General features: G+C 33.9%; 1 protein-coding gene across 1 annotated transcript; it reads left to right on the top strand.

The window, feature by feature from the left end:
- Positions 1–554: 554 nt before the first annotated feature.
- Positions 555–11,968, top strand: LOC135081027 (carbohydrate sulfotransferase 3-like). The gene is made up of 5 exons (XM_063975751.1): positions 555–1,636; positions 3,961–4,140; positions 4,912–5,128; positions 5,340–5,514; positions 5,788–11,968. Exons 1-4 carry the CDS (start codon positions 912–914, stop codon positions 5,448–5,450), a joined length of 1,233 nt encoding a protein of 410 aa, XP_063831821.1. The 5' UTR covers positions 555–911; the 3' UTR covers positions 5,451–5,514; positions 5,788–11,968.
- Positions 11,969–14,410: the final 2,442 nt, after the last annotated feature.

Raw genomic sequence — 14,410 nt, 5'->3', positions numbered from 1 at the left:
CGGATTGTGGTTTTTCCTTGGGGAAACTATTGGAAAGATGCACATCGTTGGCTACAAAGTGTAAACAAGTATCATTGAGAATATTGGCTTGAAAAATAAACTTGTTACCTAATAAAAAGATGAACTTTAACTTTTACCTACTTAATAATTTTTTAAGATTTTTTTTCATCAAATTATAGGCACTTAATTGTATGTAAGTATAAGTAGGTATTTAAATAAAAAGGCAAAGCTAAGCAGGCAAAGGGTAGGCACGAGTGCATTACACTTAATGTGAATAGCTTTTATTAGCATTTCCTTTTCCTTTGAAGTTTTTCATGTCTTCGTCTACGCGCTTCAGCGGGACAGTCCCTGAAAAAAGTTAAAAAAAAGAAAAACCTGCCCCCGGAAGACAGTAATTAATACCCTGGAAAACAGACCTGGTATAGTCTAGTCTTTTTTCTAGACTAGTCTAATCTAAAACTATCCAAATATTGGAATAAAAAGTTGTTTTTGCTATGTTGCGCGCGCGCAAATAGACTTCTCCCATCCTATTCACTCACATTCACATCAAAGCTTCTCGCAGTGAGACGTGCTTGTGTTCCTTCCTCTGTATTCCAATTTATTTTAGTTTCACAAAATCCGTTGTGTGCGTGTGTCTGCTTCTAAAATAAGTACGGTGAAAGGCATTACCCTTGTCTTCAGTCGTGAAAAAAAAGCAATTTTGACTTTGACACTTTGACAGATACTTCAAAATGGCGCTAAAGGTGCAATGCGGTGTTTCCGCGGAAACGCAAAGCAAAGAATTATGATTCGAATGCGGTCAAAAACTGTTAAAAAATGATAGTGAGTGTGTATTGGTAGTGCTCGTACCGTATCAAATATCTCCATCCGTGCAATCTCCCAAAAATTGTTTTAAACGTGTACAAACCGTAATGTTGCGTCGATTAAATTTTTATTCAATATGTTTCGCGTTCGGTCTCAGTGTTCTCCTTATTCTAGCTGGAAGTCGATATACAGATAACACAAATTATCGTCCGTCCACTGAAAGCCGCAGGAATATTAGAAACTACTTGAAAATTGAAGATGGAGAAAACAACTCACCACAACCATTACCGACAAACCCATATGATGGCTCGCCGAATATTGAAAAGATATTAGAAAAAACAAGAACCAAAGTTAAGTTGGATTTAATTAATTACAACTTCACAACTTCTGGGGTCCAGAAGTTAGAGGATTTGTTGATTGAATCAGGAGGCAATCCAATAAGAAGTCTTATTATTTCGACCTGGCGATCGGGAACAACGTTTCTCGGTGAGGTGTTGAACACAATGCCAGGTAACTTCTATCACTACGAGCCTTTGTTAAACTTCAACATAGTACAGATCAGGGGGCCTCCTTATTCAGACAAAGCCTTGAGCACTATCAAGGGTATGTTTTATTGTAACTTTAATAATATGGAGGAGTATTTTGAGTATGGGAAAGTGCATTTGCACCAATTCAACCATAATACAAGACTATGGGACCATTGTAAATATAAGAAGGAGCTGTGTTTTGATGCTAACTTCACGTCAAAGTTTTGTAAGCTGTTCCCCTTCCAGAGTATGAAGGTTGTCCGACTAAGGTTAAGACTTGTACAGGAGTTGCTTGACGACAAACAGTAAGTACTATTTAATTCAATTCGCTATTTAAAAGATGATGAATCTGTTCACCTACTAATTCTAAGTAAAATATATTTTTTTATTTACAGTTAACCCAAAGCTGAAATTAACTTTGATAATGATGAATAAATTTGTGTTTTTAAATTAATTATATCCATGAGGAAATTAATTTCTTATTTTTAATACATATAAATCATGTTTATTTTGACAGTAATTTTATCATTAATTTTATTCTTTACATAATCATAGTACATCACATTACTTTAACGGACCTAGACAAAACAAAATGAACAGTGCACACACAATAATTCTGTGTTTTAAACAAAATTATAAGTTTAAAGTGCCAAACATCATAATCCATTATTAAATTTTTTTTTTTTTTTGACTCCAGTGAGCTTTACTCTTAACCCATATAATCCCAAGCATACATAGACTTTATCGATTTTAACGAAAATTTTAGCATAGCACCTTATTATGTATGTGAACATAAATCAATACTAAAAATTTTTTTTTTTTAATTACTTTTGAAGTTGTGAAACCGATCGACTAATCGATCAGTAGGAATATATATGCATGTAATGTTCTATTGTGTAGGTTGGGTGATTGAGAAATTAGAAGCGGTTTTTATTTTATTTTTATTAATTTTAAAACAAAATATATACTTTTAAACATTTAGAATTATTAGTAACAAGAAAATATTTAGTACTTTTACCATATTGACCAATTTTTGTACCCAAACCTAATGGGTTTGCCATGTATGTGCTGCTTCGCTCCATGTTTTCCGTAATAAGGAATCATCGATTCATCGATGCTCAAGTTTTTTTCGCCAGGATAATATTTCAGCCATCTGTAATGAGGGCTATCGTTTTAGCGCTCACCACTTAGCGCCACTGTAGAGTAAGGTCCTGTCACTTGCTAGTAGCGAAGACAGTGGCACCAACTGGTGAGCGCTAAAGTGGTAGGAGGACTATCGCATTTGCACTCACCAAGATGGCGCCACTGTAGAGTAAGGTCCTGTCAATCGCCAGGGGTGCCAACTGTTAAGTATAAAAACGATAGCCCTCATTGAGAAGGTTCCAAAGTGGACGAACTTTACCGAACTTATCGTTTGGTGGTAAATTATTATTATCAGCGACATGAAAGTAACGAAGTGTCTTCAAATCTGTTTCTTGACATGAGCGATGCCACGGCTTGAAAGCTTCAATCAACTTGCTGTTCCCAATACATACGGTACCTTGGCACGCTGTTTTGATACCCTGACAATAACAGTATTCCGATAAAATGTTTCATTTCGGTCAGCGACACCCTAAAACCATGCTTGCCTTTCTGAATTGCGTTTTTTTCTGTTTCTGAACGCAATAACTCAAACACCTCGTCATCAAAAAACAATTCGAAGAACTGTATTGGCGTTTCAAAATCTTCTAAAAAACTAGGTAAATTAGTATCTTTTTCCTGTTTTTCTGAAATATCAATAGCCCTCCAACGTCTAGATGCAGGAGCGCGCCTTTTTTTCGTCGGCGGTGGGTTTACTGACGAGGTACTGGGTACGGGTTCGAGAGGTTGATGATCAAATAAACTGTCTTCAATATAAATACCGGTATTTGAAGCAACGGTAGCCCGAATTTCAGCTTCTGCCAACAGTTGGTGCCTTGACAAATTATTTATGTGGGCCGACTCCTCATTACTACTGTCTTCGTCACTTTTATCATAATTTTCTGGTGGGGTGATAAAAATATCTGCCGCTAAAACGTCCGTTTCATCCTCCAGGTGCGAAATAATTTCATTTGCAGACAAACTGTAACAAAATAAATAAAAATATCTAAATAAAAGCAAAATCGTAATGCATAACCGTACACGGGCATATTATCCTACTGATCGAAAAATCGATCACTTCATGAAACATCCGCATATCTACCCATATTCAATTTACATTCATTGTGACATATTACAACATTGATACACACACTATAATAAGTATGAAATAATAACAATACATGAATAATAAAATAATGTGATAAAAATACTTACATTTTACGACGAGACATTTTTTTGGTTAAAAATTGCCGCAATTACACTCGAACTACACTGAAATTGGCGCCAATTGTTAAACGTCAAAAATATATTTTGACAGCTATTGGCATCAAGTTTACCAACATATAAAAAATAAAAATCAATGCGTTCCGTTTTACTCAGAAAAAAATAAAAAGTGAACCGATCAACTAATCGATCACTAGGAAGATATGGGTTAAGATTGATCACTGATGATATTACCAACTAAAATTATAAGCAATGATTGTTTAATATTAATCTTATTGAATTTCAGACTCAATTTAAAAGTGGTGCTGCTAATCCGTGACCCTCGTGGTGTGATGCAGTCACGCAAACACCGTGACTTCTGTAAGCCAGCACCGGACTGCTGGAGGCCGGAGCTCCTGTGTGCTGACATGATCAGCGACTATGTAGCAGCCGGGCGCTTGCTGCAGCAATATCCTAATAGACTTATGTAAGTTTCACATTTGATACATTTGATATTGATTTTAAAAACAGTTTTGTGGCATTCAATATAAAAGTATGCTTATACAACTGAAAGGTTATTCAGATAGTCACATTGAGTTATGATGAGAATTGGTTCACAGTTATTTAATAAACTGTCATCAAGTATTTTTTTAATTATAATAAAAGATTTAGAGATTTAATAGGTATCAATTTGGTTGTTAAACAGTATTTCTGAATAATCCTTTTAAGTAGATTTTCAGACATTTTTTCAAGCAAAAGCCTTAAAATTACTTAAGGTTTTTAAATTGGTTAAATAAACACTTATTCTTATTTTTATATTGCTTCTCATTTAGAACTTAAATTCTCAAGTAACAATAAACTTTTTAAAAAATTTGTAGTTGTTTGGAAGCAGTTCATACAGTTTTCCCTATTTATTATGAAAATGAACTGAATTACACCGTACCGAACCGAACGAGAGGCGTATTTATGAAGTGCTAATTCATGTACTAATTTCATTCCTCTAATTGTTGCTTCCTCTTTTCCAATTAATTGCTATATGCATTAGTTTGTTGGCTCTTTATGAAATTCGTTTCGGTTGAATAATTTTCATCTGCTTTAAAAGAAACTACTTTTTTATTATACTAAACATAATAATGTTGTGAAATATTTTATTTGGTATTGTATTATTATCCTTTATTAGGCTGGGTTTTTGCAAATTAATGTTTGAACCTTGACTTGAACTTGATAATCCTTAACCCATTTATCTTTTCATTTCCAGGGTAATAAGATACGAGGAGTTGGCACTAAACCCAAACAGCACAGCGCACAAGCTTTTAAAATTCTTAAAGTTGAACCCAACGTCGTCTTTCGAGGAGTTTATTCACTCCCACACAACTCTTGACGTAGCCGGTGTCAGTTCTACCTTCAGAGTATCACGTGAAGTGCCTTTTAGATGGAAAAATGTCCTAAGCTTCAATAATGTTGAAGAAATACAGGTTTGTGTTATTTCTGTCTATAAAAAAAACATAATTTGAGTCAATCAGACTCATCTCTGTTTTTGATTTCTTTTCTGTAATTTAAATATATCAAGAATGTAAATTGTTGGATTGGCGTATTATTGACGTATTGAAATGATTTTAATATAAGAACTTTGAGAAACCCTGATGTAGATTGTAATTTGTAGTTAAGTATTGTTTTTTTTCTCAGCTGGCATGCAAGGATGCGATGGATCTTTGGGGCTACCGAATGGCTCACAACGCGTCTCATTTGGCCAGCAAAGAGTTTAATCCCCTGGAGCCATTCAAAGTGACCCAATGACTCGATTAGGGTTGTCTTCGATGAATACCTAAATCGCGATGTACATCCGTGAACTGACATTTCTGTAAGTATGATTTGTATGTAACAAAATCCTTGTATCATTTGTGTGAGGCTATTTTCCTGTCAAAAAATCTCATAAACTACATGAAAGATTTACACTTAAGATTCCATTAGTAGTGTTTAGTCACTCACTACTAATCTACTAGCTACTATAGCTAGTTGATTAATATGTAACAAACTGTACACGCTAGTATAATATGTAAGAATTTTCGTATCATGAAAAAAGGTAGTATATAAATATTACTTTTATGCTTATGGATCTATGTATTTGTTTCAGACAATGTTCCCCTACTGTCCTGTACTCTACTCTTGATCTGATAAAAAACCAAAACTAATACATACAATGAGTGATCTGTTACAAAACCAAAACATAAACAATGATCTGACAAATTTCTCAAAAGCTAGTTAGTCGTATATTTATGATTGGCGCTGCATCTCAAAACTCAGGTGATATTGTACTCTGTAGTTAATTTAATTAACAATTTACGTAAATACTCATGACTTATTTTGACAAAATGTGCAAAAGATTGTTTAAAATTTTATAAGTAACTTATTTTACCAATATTTTTTTTTTTAGTTTTATTGGATGTTTTTCTAAAGACTGATTGTATTTCCAACTATTCCTTATTCTTCCATATACATACATCGAGCATTGTTCCACTAGAATGTTTGTGCATTTGACACTCCAATGATCAAAATCAATTGAGTTATAGTTAGTGAGTCTGGTTGTGTACTGCACCGTGGGTGTGTCAATATATCAAAATGTAAAAGATGGACCATTAATTGTTTTAGAGGTCAAAATCGCTTGTACACACATCACAAGTATATAAATTATACAAAGGTGTTTACATGGTGCCTGCAAGCGATTTTGACGTCTAATGATTTAACGCATTTTAATTGTTAAGCTTAGGCGATTTAATATTTTTAGCACTCACGGAATTGACGAATTGTTGATGCTTCCATTGTAGACACTCGATTATAGTTTTAGTGGTGCATAATTTCGGCGTGTCCTACTATACAGGACGGCGTAACAAATGTAGAGTTAGCAAAAATTAGGTTTAATCAATGTAATAAAGTTTTATGAGGGTTTGGTGGACGTGCATGGTTTTCCAGGCCACGGTAAGCTAACTGCCAGTAGATTTGTTTGATAGTTAGTGATTATCTCTTTTTTTGCTAGCTGTACATTAATAAGTATACGTAGGAACCGTGGATTTCATAGGTATAAAATATTAAAATTTTGCTTTTAATGTAGCTATAGTTTAAAATTGTGTGCTCATTTTAGCCGCACAGTAAGTCAGACTTATTTAATGGATCTTTATAAAGGCCTAAAGGGATTGTTAGTGGTTTAAATTATATGTTATTTGTATTTACTTAAATATGTTATTCTTTTAAATATTGTTTTACTTAAAATGTTTTTGATAGTAAGTAAATAATGAACAGTATCTGCTTTGAGAATGTTCCTAAAAATAATAAGTGCTACGAATTATAAAACGTTACAACTAGATAATAGACTGTGCTGATAAAATGATCGCATACCTCCAGTAAGCTTACATTAGCGTAATACAAGCGTTTTGCTTACGATGGGCAATTGCTGATTTATAAAACACCAAGATTTGAACACCAATTATACAAATTGTAAGGATAGTATTCAATTGTTACATAATATGGTACATAGCGGAACTTAATGTCACTGATATCCTAAATATTGACATATTCATACTCAAAAGTTGACTCGTACGTCCGTCCATGCCTTATTGTCCAAGAAATGTATGACTTGGACGTCCAATTCCTTGTGAGCGGTGGAAGCGTATGGCAATACTTCTGGTTATACCAGCTAAGATATAATATGAATCTCGTTTTACAAATTATTCAGCACTGTGCCGATTGATAACAATTTTAACGATCGAATGAGCGTGGCATGGTGGAAAGTTTTCATGCTATTAGTACAATTTTAGTTGGGTTCGGATTTTATCATTCTTACTGCAGTTTAGTTCATTTATTAGTCGTTGATAGTAATACAGATTGTATTTTGTATTCCAAATTATTTTACAGAGTTTGAATCTAATCAATATAACTTTATTTAAATAATACACCATGTCACGCCCAATGCCTATTTGGTAGAAGCTGATGAAAAGCCAAGGATTATTGATATTCCTAGCTCAGTTGAAGAATGCTTTAAAAATAGTATTACTACTTTACTCCATGACATTAATTTACAGAAATTATCCAACTCGTTAAAGCAAATCACGAGCAAGTTTGACTTGATAAAGCTCGTAATAGGTGCCTATACAATATTAAGTTTACCTAGATTAGATGTATGGTGGTACAGCGTTAAGTATTGCCAACTTTCATAGCTATACTCGACAATCCTGACGAGGTAGTCTACACCTTGCGTGTATCCGTCAATTTTATCATAAGTTAACCTAGAGCTTATATGCAGATAGTACATATTAAACCATTTTCAAACGTAAATTGTAGAGGATACGGTACGTTAGGCCTTAACTTCGAGCGAAGAATGCACATAATCACGTATTGTTTAAATATGCCTTGCATAAAATTATTTTGAAATGGTGCACCTTTATTTATTTCGGTGTGTATAACATATACAAGAATGGGCACAATACCCATATCGTGAAGAGATCGTATACGTTGATAAGTATGCAATACTGAGCGTTCCTCAAAATAATATTTACAAGCGTAGCATTTATTAATATTTCTTGTCACATTTACATTGGAATATTGATGCTTAAAAAATGCGTAATCTCGCAAATGGGAGAGTCCTCGTCGCGTTCCATGACAATAACATTTTCATAACATAAAGGTGCTTTCACATCGCAATTACTTTTTGTAGAGCAGCGGTTTTATAATTCGCGACTGTAAAATTAAATATATTGCGTGTATCTTGTAGCAGACTAGCACTTAGCAGTGATCATTTTAGACACTTAATTAACTGACTTTGTATTTGGAGGAACGCTTGCGCAAAAAAAATGCTCGCAATACAAGTTCATTCACCCCAATCTTATATAAAATCTTCTAAGTTTAGCTTGTCCGCCGTTTATTCGCGTGCCAGATGACCTATTACAACACAATTTATTTGGAAAGTGTTTTCTAGAGCTTTTAAAACTTACACCGTCTCTTTTATCTGACCACAAAACGTACTGCGAAATGCCCTTATATGAGCAGATTTAACCCTTTTATATTTACCCATAACCAAGTAAAATTGACTGTCTACTTCAGTGTTCCTGAATTGAACAAGCAAATGCTCTTTTCCGCGAATTAATAGGCATCTTCAGGGCAAGATCGTTTCAAAGTTAATCGTATTTGAGTGTGAGAGTGAAAAAATGCAAGCCTTTTCAAGAAACTTGGAAGCTATTTAATGTTTAAACTTATTAAAAACTGCATTATAAAAAGTGATCGCGATGTAGACACCACAATACCGCCGTGTACATTGCAATAAGTCATGTTGCATTACACCGGTTCTTCCTTGGTGGAGGCTTAATCCAACAAACGGAACTATAATGTAGTGAGAAATCATTAAGTGCACTTGATTATAAGGTAGAATTAGGGAAAAACGATAATTTAAAATTTGAATGTATTAATTTCTGCGATACTTCCAGTGTTATTTGGTTGACGTAGCGTATTATAGTGTATTACTAGGATATCGAGTCGTTACTATAATATTTGGGTGTGTATTGGTTAACGTTTTGTCGTAAATAGGAATATTATGGGGTCTGCTGTTGAATCGAGTCAGTTAGTGGGAAAGACGAGGTGCAAATTCGAAGAAGAGCTGTTTAAAGCAAAGAAGTATTACTGGACAAGCTACGCAGGAATTATGTCACAAATAACTCCTAACCATGTTAACAAAATACGCATTGACCGAATTTATCGGTCTCATTAAACGATATGAACGTTAGTTTGTTGTCTACTGCCCCTCGTTTCAAACAGATTTAATGAGCTGTAGTTAGTTATCAATTATTTAGTGACAAATATTTGGACATCGCCTATGGTTCTACCGCTCAGTTCTAGGTACTGGGTAATCGTTTTCGGCGGTACTGCTACCAGGGAAAAACGATTGGTAGTATAAAATTTTGATCTTAGTTCTGCGGGTAAGACTGAGCAGTAAGGGCCACAAGCTATTAAAGGTCTCAGGTATCAGTGCAGCCTGTCTAGTTACTTACAGACTATGGCAATTCAAACTAACAGTATGGAATCTCACGTTTTTTAAAAATAGCATCTTATTCAGTAGTTATAATAGTTGCTAGTTTGCAACAGTGTTTAGGCTGGTGTGCTTTCGTCTGTACATAAAATTAGCCTAACAAATTTCCACACCTCGCGCTGCCCCACTAACTGACTCATCATACGAACAAATTATAGCAGCTACTAAATCTCATTTACACAAATCAGCTCTCTTGATATTATGGTGATAAATAATCGAAATATAATTTTGAATTGACATACTTATACATTAGTATTAAAAATACTTAATAATATTTACTATACATACAATACCTACAGAGTGTATTTCTGAAAGGGCAATAAGAGCATAACCGTTGTAGCTAAAGGAAAATGTTCGTACAAGATTGGATTATTTTCGACAGTATTAATCGATTTTAGAATAAAAAATAAAGAGTCTAGGGAGTTTAAAAAAGTTTTATCAAATTCAAATTATTTCTTTTCAAAATGTCTCAATAAGTTAAAGACATTATCGTTAATACGTTATAATAGCTAAGGTTGCCCTTATTTCCCCATCTCAAAAATACACCCTGTATAAAGCTGAAAGTACACATGGGTGTAACGTGAAATTCAGAATTCCACGCTACATTTAAGTGACGTCAATTTTACAATAAAGCTTACGAAATGTCAATAAAGCCATCAATTACTAATTAAGATAACATGCTTCCTGATAGATCTGACAATATATTAATATATTCAGTTATGCCTTAACGAAATATTTGTAGTGATAATAGGTAAGGTTTATTATTGAATTGCATGTTAGTCATTTAAATACATAATAATTATTTATAATGAAAGTTCTGGTGGCTGGCTGGACCCAGTGGTAGATTTTTTATCATATCATTAGCATATCATAAGGTATACATAAATGTAAAGCGTTATTTCGCTGGAATAATGCTAAATATTTCGATTTATTTAGAGGAGCCGTATGCGCTTGTCGGTTGTATTCTTTATATATTTTTGCTTTGTAATGTATTGCTTTCGGTTGTGTTAGAGGTTTCATTGACAGCCTAGTAACTTTTCAGTATTCATAGAATTAAAAGTAAATTATTAATTTAAAAATTCGACTCAATTAGATGAACAATTTAAATGATTTAAGTTACTAAAGTGTGTGGTCTTGTGGAGGATAGAATTTAAATTATATTATTGTGTTTTATGTTCATGAATTTCTTATTATTATTATAAAATAATAAGCAATAATGTAGAAGGTTTCGTGCAGCATGTTTTCCAATGGCTAATAGTTAAGTTTCAGATATTACAGAACAGTTATGTTGTCAAGGATAATAATAAAATAAAATAGTTTGTAATAATAGTGATGAATCGTCCATTAAATTCTTAGTACAGGCTTTAATCTGTTTAGTCGTCGGTCCAATTTATTGTAGGTACCTATTAAAGTGCAACATTATTATCAGTAACATTAGCTATAACATGTAAACCATTGTTTGCATTAATGAGAGCTGTTTAATTAACGGGGAATAACCCTAAGTTAAAACACAATAACATATTCGGGGATTTTAGCTTAAAATTAAAACAAGATATTTTTTCAGTAACAGTTGACATTGTATTTTAGTAACTACAATTATTTCTTTGTTAAACAAAATGGATATGAATAACAATAATAACATTGTAACTTTAGTTACACGTTTTTACAAAAAAAACCGACAGTATTGTATAGCATGACAATTGTAAAGACTGATGGTTATTATTTTATTTTACTTTGTTTGTATCTAAAATACTGCAGCTTTATTTAGTAAAAAAACGTTTTGATATTTACCTCTTGAGTGTCGAATTTTAAACAATTGACGGTGGAAAATTTAATCATTCTATTTCGATCTTAAAACCAGAAGCTAAGGTTCAAAATAGGACAGCCGCTATTCTTGCTTCCCAAAGGGTATTCCCATTAAGCTATCCAGTTTTATCTTCCAAAAATGTTGCCTCGTTAATATAGTAATTTGCAGTGCCTGAAGTAACAGTAGCTATAGAGTAAAGTAAACACGGTCCAAGTATTCAGACTTGCTGCACGAAGACTTAGCTGGCCCATACTTAAGGTTGGAAGTGGTAGAATTTAAGGGTAGCCTTATTAGAATAAGAGTTACGATTGAGAAGAATAAGAATGTTGAAGTTTTACTCAGTAGACTAGCACAGCCGGCGTTAAAATTGCAAACATTGTATGTATTATCTTTTTTTTTATTTCAAGTTAATAAAGTTACAATAAATTGATATAATTGTGTTTTATTTATACTCTGTGAGCAGATTTCTCTACGTCTGATTAATAAGATAGCTATCTTCCTCAACTTACATTTTATGTATCAACAAGTTTTATTTTTATACTTTTTCTCAAGGTGAACAATTAAATCGCTTATGTAGAAACAGAACTCGTTTAATGTCATATGTTATCAAAGCGTCAAATAGACCTATGCGATTGGAACCTCAATGAATACATTTTGTTTAAGCTATACATTATTAATTAATACTACAATATTACTTAGAGGCTAGGTATACAATCTATATATATATAAAAGAAAGTCGTGTTAGTTACACCACTTATAACTCAAGAACGGCTGAACCGATTTAGCTGAAAATTGTCAGGGAGGTAGTTTAGAGCCAGGAGAAGGACATAGGGTACTTTTTATCCCTTAAAAAAGTGCTTATTTATTGCCATTAAGGCGGAACAAAGTTCGCCGGGTCAGCTAGTTTAAGATAAGACAGGGTGACGACCAATGACTGATACCTACTTAAAGTTGGAATTTCCGAATGGACGATGTCTGGCTTGGGCTAAGAACTCATGGCGCGATTTTCACTCGCACCCGCGGCGGTTGCGGGCCCGCAGCTTCTGTAGATTTTTACCCGCGCCCGGGTGAAAAATCGCGCCGTGAGTTCTTAGAATATCCGCGCAAATAACCGCTCCCGTGAGTTTTGAAATAAAACGGCAATTCCACAACCGCCGCGGGCGCGGGTGAAAATCGCGCCATGAGTTCTTAGCCTTACTTACATCAGTTACATCACATTTGGGAACGAATTAGGAATCGGTTATGAAATTGAGTCTGTCGTCGTCGTAGGTACCTACATGCCGAATTCGCCTGACATATAATTAGCAACACATGTCGTTATACTATACAGTGTCTTTTTCAGACGTCGTCGACGCACTTTTCATGCAAATGGAACGCATTGTGTACAAAATTTTCTCAATGCAGAAAGCACTTTAATTTATAGTGCAGCAAATACGCTATTGTTATTTTATTTAGTATTTTTTCTTTTTTCTATTGTAAAACACGTTGACGGCGGCTGAAAAGTAGTCCTTAGTGATAACGAAGCATCACTGGTTTTGTCACTGCACGGGAAACTAACTTAGTAAACGTTAACGAAAAACGCAAACGCGGCTATTATAAACGCGCACACCGATATGGTTAAAATGGATAAGTTGAAGATATCCCGGATTAGTCCAGAGTGGTTCCCGGCAGAACTGGCTGTGGAGGATTCCTCGGAGGAGTCTTCGTAGCCTGGAGTGGATTCGTGACCTGTGAATAAAAGAATAAACAAGATTGAGTGGCTTTATAGAAACGCCAGAGCACGTCGCGTACACGTGAGATACAGGACCAACGTGTACAGGTTCTCCAAACTAATTAAGTATAGCTACCATTCTGGGATGACCTGCCTGACTCGATTAAAGTATGTTTTGCACATAAGTAGACCATTAAAAAGCGAAAAAGGTGAGAAAAAATAACCTCCGTGATGCAGTGTTAGGATAACCCCTCGAAACGGAGGTCCCGGATTCGATTCAAAGAGGAGAAATACTCAGTGTATTTACTTAACTACCACAAATCACACAACAAATAACAAATGTTTTCAGCTTAGTTGCGACATTGCAGGAGTGAATCTTATGAAGATGATAAGTCGAAAAGAAAACGACTTAATAAAATAGAAGATATTTTTTGGGTTCAGAATACTGCGTTAAAATGTAGAGACGACTAAGTAAGTAGGCTGTCATAAAATGATTTTTTTAAATCTAGATCTAATTATAATAAGTATAGGTGCTTTGATTGTTCTGTCATATTGATATTTTAATCCAGCCTAGATAATTATTATCCTTGATCATAAAAACATTCAAGGTAAAGCCATACTTAGCGGAAAATTGTTTATTTTGATTAAAATCGAGAGCTAACAAATGCCAGCAATTATTGTCACTTGTATTTATTGCTCTGACACTTCCTATAATTAAAATTGTAACAATGACTTACCTTGAACAATAATTATAGACGCAAACAATAGAAACCAGAAAAATCGCGTTTTTAACATTTTCGGTTAGGTGAAAATTATTGACGGCGTGAGAGCTTTTCTGATAGAACAGAAATACCTAAGTTCGATTCAGTTATTATTCATATCAGAAAGTATATTTGATTTAGATAAAATTTATCTGATAGCATATTTTGCGACTTAAAAAGCTTAAATGAATACAATATTGGAGTATGGTGAAGTTTGAATAACGGAAAATTTACTTACGTTTTTTCGGGTTAAAGCATCGAAACAAGTTATCTTTCTTTAGACACGTAGTTACATGAAGTATTTTTATGGAATTAAAAAGTAACTAAGATAAACATACCTACCTTAGAAAGCCATTTCCATATTGTTCAAATGATTCACTGAAATTGATTGTTTCTTGTAGAGAG

Source organism: Ostrinia nubilalis, chromosome 2 (genome assembly GCF_963855985.1).
Source record: "Ostrinia nubilalis chromosome 2, ilOstNubi1.1, whole genome shotgun sequence".
In the NCBI taxonomy this organism is placed as follows: domain Eukaryota; kingdom Metazoa; phylum Arthropoda; class Insecta; order Lepidoptera; family Crambidae; genus Ostrinia; species Ostrinia nubilalis.
This window is presented reverse-complemented; position numbering and strand designations above follow the sequence as displayed.